Source organism: Chiloscyllium plagiosum, chromosome 42 (assembly GCF_004010195.1).
Source record: "Chiloscyllium plagiosum isolate BGI_BamShark_2017 chromosome 42, ASM401019v2, whole genome shotgun sequence".
In the NCBI taxonomy this organism is placed as follows: domain Eukaryota; kingdom Metazoa; phylum Chordata; class Chondrichthyes; order Orectolobiformes; family Hemiscylliidae; genus Chiloscyllium; species Chiloscyllium plagiosum.
The window spans coordinates 1,932,936-1,947,961 of record NC_057751.1 but is presented as its reverse complement, the minus strand read 5'-3'; the positions used below and the strand labels follow the sequence as shown (position 1 = coordinate 1,947,961).

The 15,026-nt window shown below is 43.6% G+C and overlaps 1 protein-coding gene across 2 annotated transcripts in view; it reads right to left on the bottom strand.

Moving 5' to 3' along the window:
* The window catches only part of LOC122543017 (GDNF family receptor alpha-2-like), a 311,320-nt gene extending 298,081 nt beyond the window's left edge, over window positions 1-13,239 (bottom strand). The window contains exons 1-2 of one of the 2 annotated variants that reach the window (XM_043681193.1): window positions 11,274-13,239; window positions 8,066-8,365 (exon numbers count right to left, since the gene is read on the bottom strand). In XM_043681193.1, the coding sequence (XP_043537128.1) occupies window positions 8,066-8,365; window positions 11,274-11,313 (340 nt within the window). In that variant the 5' untranslated portion in view covers window positions 11,314-13,239. Of the gene's footprint in view, window positions 1-8,065; window positions 8,366-10,621; window positions 10,918-11,273 lie in introns of those variants that run through there. The other variant, XM_043681194.1, reaches the window with a different exon arrangement.
* Between the last annotated feature and the right edge of the window lie 1,787 nt (window positions 13,240-15,026).

Here is a 15,026-nt window from a genome sequence, read left to right as displayed (position 1 = left end):
GCTTGTACACAATACCTATTCACCAAAATTGATGTGATCTAAAATGGTCACTGTGCTTTTTAAAGATGAGCCAAAATTAAAGGCCAGGGAGATTTAGTCCAAAGTAATAAAAGCTCAACTGGAAAGCAGTGATCAGCCAACTCAAAGCTTCAGATATTAAAACCTGAAGCTTGTAGAAAAGAAAGAGAGAGGGAAGGCTGACCAAGTGTAGAATTTAGGAGGTAAAACAATGACTGCAGATGCTGGAAACCAGATTCTGGATTAATGGTGCTGGAAGAGCACAGCAATTCAGGCAGCATCCGAGGAGCTTCGAAATCGACGTTTTGGGCAAAAGCCCTTCATCAGGAATAAATGAAGGGCTTTTGCCCGAAACGTCGATTTCGAAGTTCCTCGGATGCTGCTTGAATTCCAAGTGTAGAATTTGGCAGGCTTGGGATGCTATCAGGAAGTCAGTTGAAGTTGGAGAATTTCCAAGGAGAGAGCTTAACAGCATGGAATCATGCAGCAAGAAAATGCTTCAAGTACAGGTCATTCTGCTGTAACGTTCATTCACTATAACACGATTGATGATTGGGGGCATCGGTTCTGAAGCACAAGTTTTTGTAAGGTGGTTTACATCGCCAAAATTTCAAGTGCTGTTCCTAAGGCACGATCTTTCTATAACATGGGGTTGCACCCATTACATTGCAGAAGAACTACCTGTATTTGGAGCCTGAAGGAGAGAGAAAGAGAAAGACGACTGTGAATATCCTACTTCACAAAATGGTGAAAGATAGGGCAAACTGCATGAGATCCACAGAAAGATATACTTAAGAAAGAGACAGAGGTTGGAGGCTTGAGGTGAGAAATAGACAATTTCCTCCTCGGCACCAAATCCATTAAATGTTTTAGAAGAGCTGAGGCAGGTATGATAGAAACTATGCTGAAGTTTTGATCTCATCACTTTACAAAGAATTGATAAGTCTTTGGCACACAGCATCATCAGAAGTGACTAGCAGCAGCTTCAGAAGGAAAAGGTGAGCTGAAATTCTTTAGCTTCAACTGTTTCAACAGCTTGATAACTTTTCTCTGAGTTTACACCCAGACGAATCGAGGACAGTGTGCATTTAAAATGAACACACTCATATGATCAAGCATCGCACATTGAACAAAAAAAGTCATAAAAATTAGCAATTTATAATTTCTCCCACAATCATTGTGCCCACTAAAAGAGAAGCAATCAAATCTTTCCTTTAATTTTTCATTGTTCTGCGCAACCGACATTGTGCATTCACGATTGCTGTCTGAATGTGGACTCATACAGCTCAGATGAAACCTTGCTAATTTTGTTGCTTCTTGAAGTCCAGATTAACAGAGGCAGGTTAGAGAGGTGGATTCAGGATTTGAAACAGTGAGAGTAAAGGTGTGGAGGATGTTAAAATGGGCACAGTGAGCTAAAGTAGTACATTCCTCATGGACCAGAGAGCTGCTCTGTCATTGCAGAGAGAGAGACATGGCTGGTTGCACATTGCCCTTGATTCGTCTGGGTGTAAACTCAGAGAAAAGTTATCAAGCTGTTTAATCTCAGGCTCTCCAGGCCTCAGGGAAGGGAAGAGGTGGGACCATCATGATAAACTCAGCTGGTATCGGAATTGAACCCAAGCTGATGGCATTACCCTGCACCACAGCCAACCAACTGAGCTAACTAACTCACTGTACAATATCAACATTTTCTGACTTTTAATTTGGAATTCCACTTATTTGTTTGTCAAGGCAAAACCTTCTAAGATCTTGAATTTGACAATACTCTGAGGAAATTGGTGTCATTAACCAAACAGCAAGCTTCAAGCAGTGTCCAAATGCTGTGTTCTTTCCATTGATGACTTTTGAATGGAAATATGCATTTTTGTTGCATGTGACAATTACGAGCCTTGTTCCGCAGAAGCCAATTGGTTTCAAAATATCCTAGAGTATTTTTCAAAAATATATTGTGGAAAAGACCTCAGGTTTATGCATTTCCAACTTCTTCTTAATGCTTTCCTTTAAAACAGAGAGCAGGGATTACGGTAATCAATTTCCCAAGAAGACAAGAATACTTGAGAGCTTTTTGAAAGAGTGATGCAATTTGAGGGAGGTGCTGGGTTAAGTAGCAAGTCAGATTGACTTCAAAGTCTTGAGCAGTGCTTAGTGTTTAATATTTTTAAACACAGAGTGAGATGTTCAAAAATCTGTACAGGATAGATGAGCTAACTCAAGGGGGCTCAAGCTAGGTCAGCTCGAACTTCCTGATCCATATTTGGCAACTGCACATGGTCTGCAGCCCCCCCCTGTTCCAGGATGGTATTTGAAAATGTTTTGTGGCTGCAATGAGTAATAAAGATCTCTGATATCATTATTCTGTGACACAGTCACACACTAGGCCTCCTTCCTCCAAACTGGGAATTTTATTGAGAAAAGATGGATCAGTGCAGCAGTTAGGAGAAATGGTGAGTAAATCTCATTTCACTGGTCCAGTCATTCAGAAGTCCAACCTAACTCAAGGAACATGAATTTAAATCTTAAAACAGCAACAAGTGAAACTTAAAATCAGTAAACCTGGGATGAGAATGTAGTATGCAGCAATGGTGATTGTGAAACCATCATTGATAGTTCAGTGATGTTCTTCAGGGAGGGAAATCTGCTTTCCTTACCGGAACTGGCCTACATGCAATTCTAGATCTTCAGAAATGTGATTGACTTTTAACTGCCTCAGAAATGGTCCAGCAAACCAATCAGTCAACAGTAATTAGGAGTCGGCAACAAATGTGGATTTTCCAGCAGTGCCCATGTTCCCTGAAAGAATGTTTTTTTTTTAATTTGCTCAAATCCAAAAACCTGAGATCCTTGCGCATCCTCTCAGCCAGCTCAGAGAGGGAGCAGGCTTTTCACCCATTGGTCCATTCGGACCCTCCAAAGAGCATCTCATCCTACTATCCTGCAATTCCCGTGGTTAACACACTTAGCTTGCAGTCTGTGGACACTATGAGCAAGTTAGCATGGCCAATCCACTTGACCTGCACATCTTTGGATTGTGGGAGGAAACTGGAGCACCCAAAGGAAACCTACACAGACAAATTCCACACAGGCAGTTGCCCGAGGCTGGCATTGAACCTGGGTCCCTGTTTCTGCGAGGTGGAAATGCTAACCACTGGGCCACCATGCCACCCCAATTCATATCAACACAGACAGTTAAAACTGAAAGATAATTCCACAGAACTTCCAGTTCCTATTAGGAGATCACTAAAGACTCTCAGCACTTTGTGAAATAAAGCGAAAGTCTTGATGTTTCAGAACTCAGAAAGAATAAAGTGAACAACTCCTAAGGATTTCAATTTAACTCCATTTTGAAAGAAGATCATGAAACTTATGTGGTGTCAAATTAGCTTGTAAAATCATGGTTCGGAACATCTGAGCATTGCATGATGACGAGAAGCTTTGCGGGATCTGTAGCACTGGGCAGCTTTTGGTAATGCACCCTTCAATTAGGTTAGAAGAGAAACAGTTACAGCAGAAGGATAATAGCCATCTTGCCTTCAACTCATGCTCAGTACAGGGTCCAACATCCTTCCAGTATACTGGCTCTTTTAATTGAGTTGAACAAATTATGAAAGAGACCGAGCTCAATGTTTATTACCTTGTACAGTCTGAATCCAAGTTTTCCATGAACTCTGAAGTATTTTGAGTGGGTGTTTGCATACCTGCTTAGAGTTCCTTCCCTAGTTGTGCCATTTTCTTGCAAACCTCCTGGTTTCTTTAGAAGGCAGCAGCTCAAATGAACCTTGTGAGAATCTAAATAATACAAGCTGCTCAAGAAGGTCATCTGGAGGTCATTAAAATTAATATTTTAAAGCTACATTGTGGTAAATCCCTTCTGAGACTGCTTAGCTTTAGTAAAGTACTGAATAGGGCAGTGTCTCAACCACATCCAGTCAATCTACACTACTGTATATAATTGAATCACAAAATTAGAGGTGAAAGAGACAAGATCAGTATCCAGAACTGAAGTAGATTATACCAAGTCTCTACCCTTGGCCTCGTCCCATAAATCTCCTGTTCAAATGACTGCAACAATACATCAAGCGCATTAATTCTTTGAGAGATTTTTTGACCCTTTTGTATGAAGCTCAACAACGTACATTTTGATCATCAACTATTAATGATCATTAATTTAAATCAGTCTCATTTTGCAATTTTAATTAAAATGAAGATTCCTGCAAAACTTAGTTCCTTCAATTAACAGAATGCAGCAGAGTATTTTGCATTAAAGATGACTTGGAGTACACAAAAGGCAATCTGCCAATGTCTATTTTTAACTGTGTCACTGTCAGACTATGGAACTAATAATTAGGTTCAATGCTGGACAGTACAAAGACTGTGTTTAACTGCACACTCCAGTTGTTTTTTTTTAAATACTGTCAATTGGAAAAAGAAAATAGACAGGGGAAAACCTTTATTTGTTCTAACTATGTGAGGCATTTATTGCCCCTCCCTAATTGACCTCTTGAGCAAGTGTTGGTGAACCACCCACAACTAAGATTAGATTAGATTAGATTACTTACAGTGTGGAAACAGGCCCTTCGGCCCAACAAGTCCACACCGACCCGCCGAAGCGCAACCCACCCATACCCCTACATCCACCCCTTTAACCTAACACTACGGGCAATTTAGCATGGCCAATTCACCTGACCCGCACATCTTTGGACTGTGGGAGGAAACCGGAGCACCCGGAGGAAACCCACGCAGACACGGGGAGAATGTGCAAACTCCACACAGTCAGTCGCCTGAGTCGGGAATTGAACCCGGGTCTACAGGCGCTGTGAGGCAGCAGTGCCACCGTGCCGCCCTAACTAAGTTAGACAATTTCAGAAAGCAGTTACAAATCAACCACATCACTGTGCATCTAAAGTTGCATAGCAGACTAAACATGGTGAGGACAGCAGATTACCTTCATCAAGGACATTAGTGAATCATAAGGGTTTCTGTAACAGTCCAAGAGTTCTGTGGTCATCAGGAATGAACATAGATAGATCATAGAAATGTACAGCACAGAACAGACCCTTTGTCCCACGATGTTGTGCCGAGATTTATTCCTAATGTTAAACATAGTAACTTAACCTACACACCCCTCAACTCACTGCTATCCATGTGCATGTCCAGCAGTCGCTTAAATGTCCCCAATGACTCTGCTTCCACCACCACAGCTGGCAACGCATTCCATGCATTCACAACTCTCTGCGTAAAGAACCTACCTCTGACGTCTCCTTTATACCTTCCTCCTAATATTTTCAAACTATGACTTCTCATACTAGTCAATCCTGCCCTGGGGAAAAGTCTCTGGCTATTGACTCTATCTATCCTCTCATTATTTTGTACACTTCGATCAGGTCTCCTCTCTTCCTCCTTCTCTCCAAAGAGAAACGCCCAAACTTATTCAACCTTTCATCATAAGACAATCCCTCCAGTCCATGCAGCATTCTGGTAAACCTTCTTTGCACCCTCTGTATCTTTCCTGTAGTAGGGCGACCAGAACTGGACAAAATATTCCAAGTGTGGTCTCACCAGGGACTTGTAGAGCTGCAGCAAAACCTCGTGGCTCTTAAACTCAATCCCCCTGTTAATGAAAGCCAAAACACCATATGCTTTCTTCACAATCCTATCCACTTGGGTGGCAACTTTGAGGGATCTATGTACTTGCACACCAAGATCCCTCTGTTCCTCCACACTGCCAAGAATCCTGTCTTTAATCTTATATTCAGCATTCGAGTTTGATCTTCCAAAATGCATCACTTCGCATTTATCCAGGTTGAACACCATCTGCCATTTCTCAGCCCAGCTCTGCATCCTGTCTATGTCGCCCTGCAGTCTGCTGTAGCCTTCTATACTATCGACGACACCTCCAATCTTTGTGTCATTGGCAAACTTACTAATCAATCCCTCAACCTCCTGATCCAGCTCATTTATAAAAACCACAAAGGCAGAGGCCCAAGAACAGAGCTCTGCAGTACCCCACTCGACACTGTCCTCCGAGCAGAATACTTTCCATCTACAACCATTCTCTGCCTTTCGTAAGCCAGCCAATTCTGAATCCAGATCGCCAAATCTCCCTGTTTCCCATACTTCCTGACTTTTTGAATGAAATTAGAACTTTATTCCAGATTTATTAATTAATTTACTTTAAATGCTCCTCAGCATAGATGGATTTAAAGTCTGGAATATGAGTCCTGACCTATGGATTACTGTCCAACAATATTATCATTTCACAACCATTCCCAGTGATGGGGAGACATTTTAGTTAATGGTGGCTAGAGACAGTTTACTATGCAGTGGACAGCTCTATCCAGACTTGATAACTCTTAACTTTATTGTCGTTGATTAATTGCAGGACAGAAGGAGATCATTCAACTCACAATGTCTGTGACAGATCTCCTTATGAGCTATTCACATTGTGCCATTCTGCCACCTTCTCACCTCAACCCTGTAAACCATTCCCTTTCAGAAAACAATTTAATTCTCTTGAATGCCTGCCTCCAACAAATTTTCAGGATTGCGCCCACATTCCTAAGAGCTTGTTGCATGAAATTATTCCTCCTGTTGCTATTGTTTCTTTTATCAATTACCTTAAAATTCTCTTTTGTTCTCAATTTTTTTCCTGCTTGGAACATTTTCCCCTCCTGCTCTGTTCAGACCCTCATTATTTTGAAATTCGCCAATGAATCTTTTTTTCAGCCTTCTCAAAGGATAGCAGCCGCAATCTCTCAAACATATCCTCATGTTTGAAGTAATGATTTGGAGATGCCGGTATTGGACTGGGGTGTACAAAGTTAAAAATCAGGTGGTGGAGGAGCGTCGCTCCTAAAGCTAGTGTGCTTCCAATTAAACCTGTTGGACTCTAACCTGGTGTTGTGTGATTTTTAACCTCATGATTGAAGTCCCTCATCCCTGAAATGATTTTGATAAATCTTCCCTGCAACCCACTGAATGTCTTCATACATTTCTTAAAGTCTGGTGCCCAGAATGGGATGCCAACTAGTGTTCTGTATGTTATGGATCAGGCCAGTTCCCCTCAAAACATTTCAAAAAAGTAGCCGAGACCCTAACTTTTCTAGTTGTGTTAAGCAAGTGGAGAGTGGAGATTCCAGGAGTGATTTCACTGGCCCAACCACTCGCTTTCAAACAAAACAGAATTTATTTTGCAAGATTACTAAATGAAACACAAGTAAAAGAGAACAGAATAAATACTAGCTTAACCTATCAGAAAATACGACAGATCCTCCCAATTTAATGATGCTGTTCCAAATACTTGTGACAATCCCCACAAACACCCCTTGGCACAAAAGATAAAATCAAACACAGGGTCCTTATAGGAAGAATGCCAGAGAGAGGGAGGACCAGCATGGACCTGCCTCCTTGGGTCCAGCAGCTTTGACAACTGACTGGCTGCTAAAATCAAATCGGAGAATGCTGAGTTTGGAGAACTGGCCACCCCATGTTCATTGTACTTTTTTTTAAAACTTGAAAGCTTTTTGCGTGACGCAGTATATGTTCGCCATAATTAAACTGGCTCTCAACCCTTCAAAGCTGGACCTCTACAGTCTATGTTTACAAACCCTCTGAAAAAAAAAGCAAGGGCAACATAACCCTGTTAAGGGAGCATCATCATCACAGTATGTACAAGTTCAACAAAAGTCCCTTTCGTTATACTTGATGCCATTATAAACAGGATGCCAGATACGTTGTTCAGGGATCCCTTAACAGGCTCACCACCTTCAATAACGGATGCACCCAGGTCCCTCTGCACTCATACCCACTTTCAGAATTGTACCTTTCATTTTCTCATCTCCCCAGGTCCTTTACAAAATAGATTACAACAATGTTCTGCATAAAATCTCATCTGTTAAATGTCTGCTCATTCCACCAATCTATAAATTCTAGTCTGTGGTCCTGACGTCTACAAGTTTATGAATGATTTTTTTCAGAGGGCCAGGATTGAATGGTGAACTCACTTTTGCCGAATTATTTTTTGCTCTGATGACAGTGAATGGTTTACCTTGCTGGAAACTGTGATGGATACTCCAGTAGATGGCCAGGCACTGTTTCTCTTTCTTCATTGCTCGTTTGCATTGGCAGTCGAAGAGTGGGCTTTGTTGTAGTGCCACCATGGCAGCGATGCACTCGTTTTTGGCTTCAGGACCAAACAGCATGGCAGCCTTCCCCGCCAGACATTGCCGTAGGGTCCGGTAGCGGCTGCTGCAGCCAGGTTCAGCCGTACATAACTCATTGGCCCGAACGCAGTCCACTCTCCAGGTCCCCGGCAGGACAGGATCCCCAGCTGAACGCAGCACCTCATCTACACAATGGGGGAAGAAGCAGGGGAAGCAAAGATTTTTTTTTAAGCGGACACTGCAGCATGAATGCAATTCTATTAGAAATCTACGCAGATAATGTCATTAATTCATTGGCAGGAGCTGCTCACATAACCTTCACGAGCAAGATAACCAGGTCAGGTGTCAGGAAATCATTGACTGGAAAGCATTTGTGTCATCCTGACGAGCTAATAACCCATTGACATAAGCCTTTCATATATAACCTTAACTGGAAATATAACCAGGTAATATGTTATTAATCCACTGACAGGAACCTTTAAGACAATCCTAACTGGAAATTAACCATGAAATGTGTCATCAATCTTTGATGTTTATGCCTATTCAGAAACATAAATATTTAACAGATATAACAGATATAATGAGGCTAAACTGTAATTCCAGGTTGATTACCAGCGTCCCCATGCTAAGACAAATGTCACTCTATCCGGGCTTTGATTTCCGTTGGAGTAAGATCCCTTTTAAAAAGGACCCATTCAGCTTGGTTTGTTTGAACACTGGTAAATATTGGAGCCTGTGTTCTCGTTGAGCATCTGGAGATTAGCTTTATGCTCCTTTCCTGCACCACGCCTTTGGTGGCTCTCCCAGCCCCCAACCTACTCTCTCGCTACTTGCTTCTCCTGAACTCGCGTTCCCGTTCAAGAGCCACTCCGTGGAAATGCAAGTCTCAGAAATGCTCGAACTTTCACAATCCGTTCTTTGCAAAGACTTCCAAATTAGCTCTTACTCTCTCCCCACCCTCAAGTACGGAGAGGGAAGAAACGAGTGGGGGCATCAGATGGTGGAAGACCCAACATTTCTGAACCGTCGGCACTCACAGTCCCGCCACAGCAGAACTCCCGTTTCGGATTGAGTCTGGATCTCGAACAGAAACGCAACTCCTGGAGAATGAAGCGGAGGCTGGGTGCGTTGGGAGTGGAACTAAGCGATAACCCGGGGGTTGGTAAAGAAGGGAGGGCACAATTCGGAGGGTCAGGGAGTGAGGAAGATTTGCAGCAACTCGGAGTCATAGGGGAGCAGCAAGCTGCATTTCACTTTTATATTTGTCATCTCGTTTTATTTTACAAGTTCTTTCATCTGTCAGTTTCAACGTTTGAACTTGGGGAGCATAATATCTTAATATTTATTTTTGTTTTCATGAATGAAACCCAAATCCAATTCTAAATTCACGTTGTTTGCCGCCTTGATTATCGGGAACAGCTTTGAATGAGAGGACTGAATACATTGGATGAGTCTCATTAAAGCAAATTGATTGAATGAGTAGCATTCTCTTTTCAATCCTGCACTTGGGATTGATTAATTTTCACTGGAGTTTTGGGGTAGAGGAGTTAAAGGAGTCGGACAAAACATGGTACCTGTGTTCATTCAGTGGGGGAAAGCAGGAGATTGGCACTGGGTCATGATGTTCATTGCAGGAGTCGGTGCAGGGTCGGTGGGCCGAATGGCCTTCACTGCTGACTCCACATTCCAGAGTTCCCTTCTCTCCGTAATTCAGAGAAACTATTCAGCCTCGCCCGCTCTAAATGTTCACTTTGCTGTGCTATTAATGCAAAAGGAAACACCTTCACTGGTCAGCGGCCGGGGTTTTGTGTATGTGTGTGTGTTGGGGGGAGGGGGGTCTCTGAGTTTAATCTCTTGTCATACACAGATATACATTGTCTCTGTCAATAACATCACAGCTGGTGAGTACCCGATAGACTCCGTGGATAGATTCCCAGCCCACAGTGGCACTGGTAAGCAATCGGGGAAGGTCTGGGAGCACTGGGAGCCGGTGAGTGCAGTCAGAAACGCTGTCTGTGCCAACACGAGCAGGTTCCCCCCACCTTCCCGTCCATTTGTTTACATTTATCCTTATTTCTCTCCAGATTACTTTCCCCTCAGCTCTGAAAATACTCAATCCAGCAGCTCCTGCTCGTCTTCTTGCTTTCTCCCTGTCCACATTTTGGGATCTTATTTTCATGACTCCACCTCCCTCCTCGGGACATCCAGACGTGTTGAGGTTGATATTTTAACGCTCACATTACACTGAGCTCCACCGTCCCTCTCTGTGCAGCTCCCGATTTCTGTCTCATTGTCTCCCTCCACCGTTCTCCCCTTGTGATTATGAACTTCACCTCTCCCAATGACATCTCCATTTACTCTCATCATTTAGACACAGAAACAGACCGTTCGGCCCAACTGCTCTATTCTAGTGTTCATGCGTCACAGCAGTCGCTTCTCACCCTGTCTTTCTTCTCGCCCAATCAGTGTTTCCTTCTATTCATTCTGATCCTGTGTTTGTCAAACTTCCACGTAAATATATCGTCCAACTTATTCCAAAGAGCCACATTTGCTATTTGCAGTATTTATCGTTGCAATAATCCCGCTTTAGTTGTTAGCATCAGCAATTTCTCGCACAAACAGGTTAAATGCTCAGTCTCGGCACTTCTGGTGAAATGAATTCCTTACAGATCTCACGCAGAGAAACAAAGATCCTTCACAGCGTTTATAATTTGTCTCCAGCTATCGCACTGGATGAAACAGACACTCGCTCGCTTTCAAGCCAGTGACTGTCGGACGACTTTGTAACCCCGTCTGGTTTGACGCTCACAGCCGCAAGAGCGGAATGGAGATGGATCATTTGGCATTTTATCCTGCCCTGCTCTAACCGCCAGCCCCCTCCGCTGCCCCCCCCCCCCCCCTTCTCAATCTCCGCGTTCGTCAGTGAGCTATCCCTCGACTCTGTCCCGTCACTGTCCCTGAAACTCCATTTCATGAAGCGACTTTCCCCTGGTCCCCCAGTCAGTTGACTTTCTGTCTGAGCACCTGACACTTGGTCTCCGCTCCCTCCTAAATTCGCCAACAGGCAGAATATTGTTGGAACGATTCACTCACCTATAAAAATCAGAAAGATGAAGAGGTTTACACAGATCATGGTAGATTCTCAGCAGATTTGGCGTTGACTTTTGGAATGGTTTAACCTCTTGGTGAGAGGAGGATTTTAACTGAACTGGAAACTGACATCAGTCTCTCAGTCCACTGATGATGCCCCTTGGATTCCACATTGAAACGAGCGTGCAGCCATCTCCCAGCTCACATTCCTCATACAACACGCATAACATTCGCATTGGAGGAGTTACTATCCCTATGACTGTGAGAGACTAGATTGATTTTTTTAAAAAATATCACTCCTGGCAAAAGCGATCGGTCCAGTTCGCAGCGTCGGCTAAATCTTCCGGCTCCCCACACGGCTCCTCACTTCCAACGACCTTCTCAAATAGTGTCTCCTACTGTGCAATCCCCTTAAAGCGGACACTCCCGCCACTCCAGTCTTGCAATTTCTGTTGGGCTTGCGTCCAGGCTCAGCTCCAGGCGGAATTAAAATGCCTTCATTGCCAACTGTGGTCCGCTGCCCCTCTTAATTTGATGTATTGAATTCGTCCAGCTCTCCGCCAGCTCTCACAGCTGGGCAGGGACGTCTCCTTTAAGAGGGGTTCTGGTGATCACAAGGAATGGAAATGATAACTTGGTTTATAGATCTTTGCTGAGAATGAGAGCATCGATTCTCTTTCCCACCGGAGCCTGACTCCTATTTGAAGCTCAGTTGCAATTAACTTCATGAAAATCCTGGCATTGCCTTCCTTCTCCTGTGCAGCTGAGATCTGGAGCAAAAACTTGACTCTCGTGGACTGGGCGGGCAGGAGAGAAAATCCAGGTTTCCAACACCGCTTTGCCTCTGTCCCAGTGAATCGCTATGTGTACAGAGAGAAAGATGAGTTCTCACCGAACCCTGGTCGGCGGGATACAGCGAGACCTCGAGGGAAATGGGGGGCACTTCCTTCCTCCAGACTGTTCCTTTCGGTCGGGGAGGGGAGGGGAGCTGGCTGAGGTCTCAGGGTAACCTGGAGAACAAAGACGAGAGAAGCAGTTGGCGTCAGAATGAACGCAAGCAAGAGGCTCGGACTGAACGTGTGTGCGAGACAGAAAGCTCAGCATTAGCCCTGAGTGGAAATTGGAGAGAGTGTGCTGTAGATGGCTGGAGCACATTACTTTGTCCATTCCCTTCTTCAAATCACTGGCGCTATTTTACGGAATTTTATTGTGGTGTTATGTTTTATTCCATTTTGCATCTATCCCTTCTCCGGGTTGTTTTTTTCGTTTCTTTTAACTCTTTCCTTTTAATTGCTCCTTATTTTCTCAGAATCAATTCCGAATCTCCCTCCAGCCCTCATTCATCTGTGGTTACCCCTTTCCGCGGTGTTACCCGGTGTCCCAAGACGATTGTGAAAACAAATGCTCAGTGTCCTTGGCCGAATTCTCACCTCTTGGCCAAAGTGTTCCACTGCCGGACTGGAGGAACGCTGCACTGTCAGAGGAACCATTTTTGAGATGTTAAATCCTGGCCCCATTTGCCCTTTCTTGGGGTAAATGTAACATTACCCACTGCCACTCTTGAAAGGAGACCAACAGCTCATGTTGCACCTTTAATTTAAAGAAAAGTCCCAATGCAGAATAGGAAAGGAGGAAAATTCTCCCCCAGTTTCCCAGCCAATATTTATCCTTCAAACAATTAACACTTTACTGTTTGTCGGGTTCTTCTGTGCACAAATTGGTTGCCGCATATCCTGTGGTACAACAGTGACTCTATTTAGTGATATGCCCATAATAGAAGACAGTCACCAACAGGTTATTCATAAAATACTGCTTCACTGGAAAAGTGATGAGAATATGGAAGTTGTTAGGACAGGGAGTGTTTAAAATTAATTCGAGTAATAGACACACAGAGACGTAGAGCATGGAAACAGACCCTTCAGTCCAACTCATCCATGCTGACCAGATATCCTAAATTAATCTAGTCCCATTTGCCAGCACCTGGCCCATGTCCCTCTAAACCCTTCCTTTTCATATACACATCCAGATGCCTTTTAAATGTTGTAATTGTACCAACCTCCACCACTTCCCCTGGCAGCTCATTCCATATACACACCACCCTCTGTGCGAAAAAGTTATCCCTTAGGTCCCTTTTATATCTTTCTCCCCTCACCTGAACCTATGCCCTTTAGTTCTGGAGTCCCCGATCCCAGGGAAAAGACATTGTCTATTTATTCTATCCATGCCCCTCGTGATTTTATGAGAAACTTGGACAAGCAAATGAGAGACAAGGGAGTGGAGGGTTACGATGGTACATTTACTGGAGGAAAGGTGGGATGAGGCTTGAGCAGATCATTCGCTTTGGAATGACCTGTTTCTGTGCTATACATCGAATTTAATTCATGGTTTGTGAAGTATTTTAAGACAACCTAAGGTTGTGATGGTTGCACTATAAATATGAATATTTTGCTCTTTATTTTGTTTCCTTCCAACTCGCCTCGGAGCTCACTTTGCAACTCCAGTAGAGAAAGCATCAGAATAAATTAACCGGATAATTCCAGGGAAGGGGTGAAGTATGGCTAGTAATTATTTAATAATAGGACTGAACACTGGCCTGAGAGTGACCTCTAGCGTACAATTACATACACAATCAGTCCAGGGATTCCATAAGGCGTTAAGTAATCACAGATGGAAGGCATGTCATGCTCTCAGAGCCAGGGACTCTAAGAATCATTCTTTCCTTGAAGGGTTAGAAATTATTCGACAGTTCGGGTTGTAAGAGTGGCAGAGATTGCCAGTCAGCCAAGTCATGGAGAAAACATTGAAGCCTCTGCCATCATTAGCTGTAACTCCAGGCAACAGCACACATAGAATAATGTGTGCTGCTCCGGCAGATCAGACTCCTTGAGTCAACTGTAACACACTACCACTTGCTGTACTAAGGGTGTGGTATGCTGCTGAGAAAGAGAAGGGACCTTCCTTTTGCAATCTGGGAAGGAGCGTGAAGGAGCTTGGATGAAGCCTTTCACCTCCATTCCAGGTCTCGGGAATCAGGAGTTAACCAGGCGTTTATAACATCTTATTTTTAAATTAACTCAAAAATAAATCGGTATCAAAAGTTATTTATTTATTACTAATTTAGCTCATTACCATCTGCATATTTTCCTTCAATATGGAGATTAGTTTCTCTACAGTATGGAAACAGGCCCATCAAGTCCACACTGACCCTCCAAGGAGTAACCCACCGAGACCCATTCCCCTACCCTATGTTTCCCTTTGACTAATGCACCTGTGCGATTTAGCATGGCACCTTGACGTGCACATCTTTGGATTGAACCCGTAGGGGACGTGGGGAAGGACTCCACACAGACAGCTGCCCAAGGTGGGACTCGAACCGAGAGCCATGGCGCTGTGAGGCATCAGTGCTAACTACTGAGCCACCGTGCCGCCCCGTGTAATCTGTATTATTTTCTGTTTTTTTTTCTAAATGTAGCCAGTGTTCAAGTTTATCCCCATCTTTTTTTTTCATCAGGGACTATGAAGTTAGTGAAACTATTGGCTCATACTGAGATATAATTCTGAGTCTCGTGGATGGGGGAGTGTGTGTGGGTGAGACGAGAGGGTTTTGAGTGTGAGTTATGTATCGATGTGTGGACACATCGGATTGTGTGTTTGGCTGTATTTTCATGTCGGTTTGTTTTTCTGGAGGATACTGTGGATGCAAGCAAGCACGCGAAATATCGTTTATTTGAGTTTTGTGTGTGTGAGCGTGTGTGT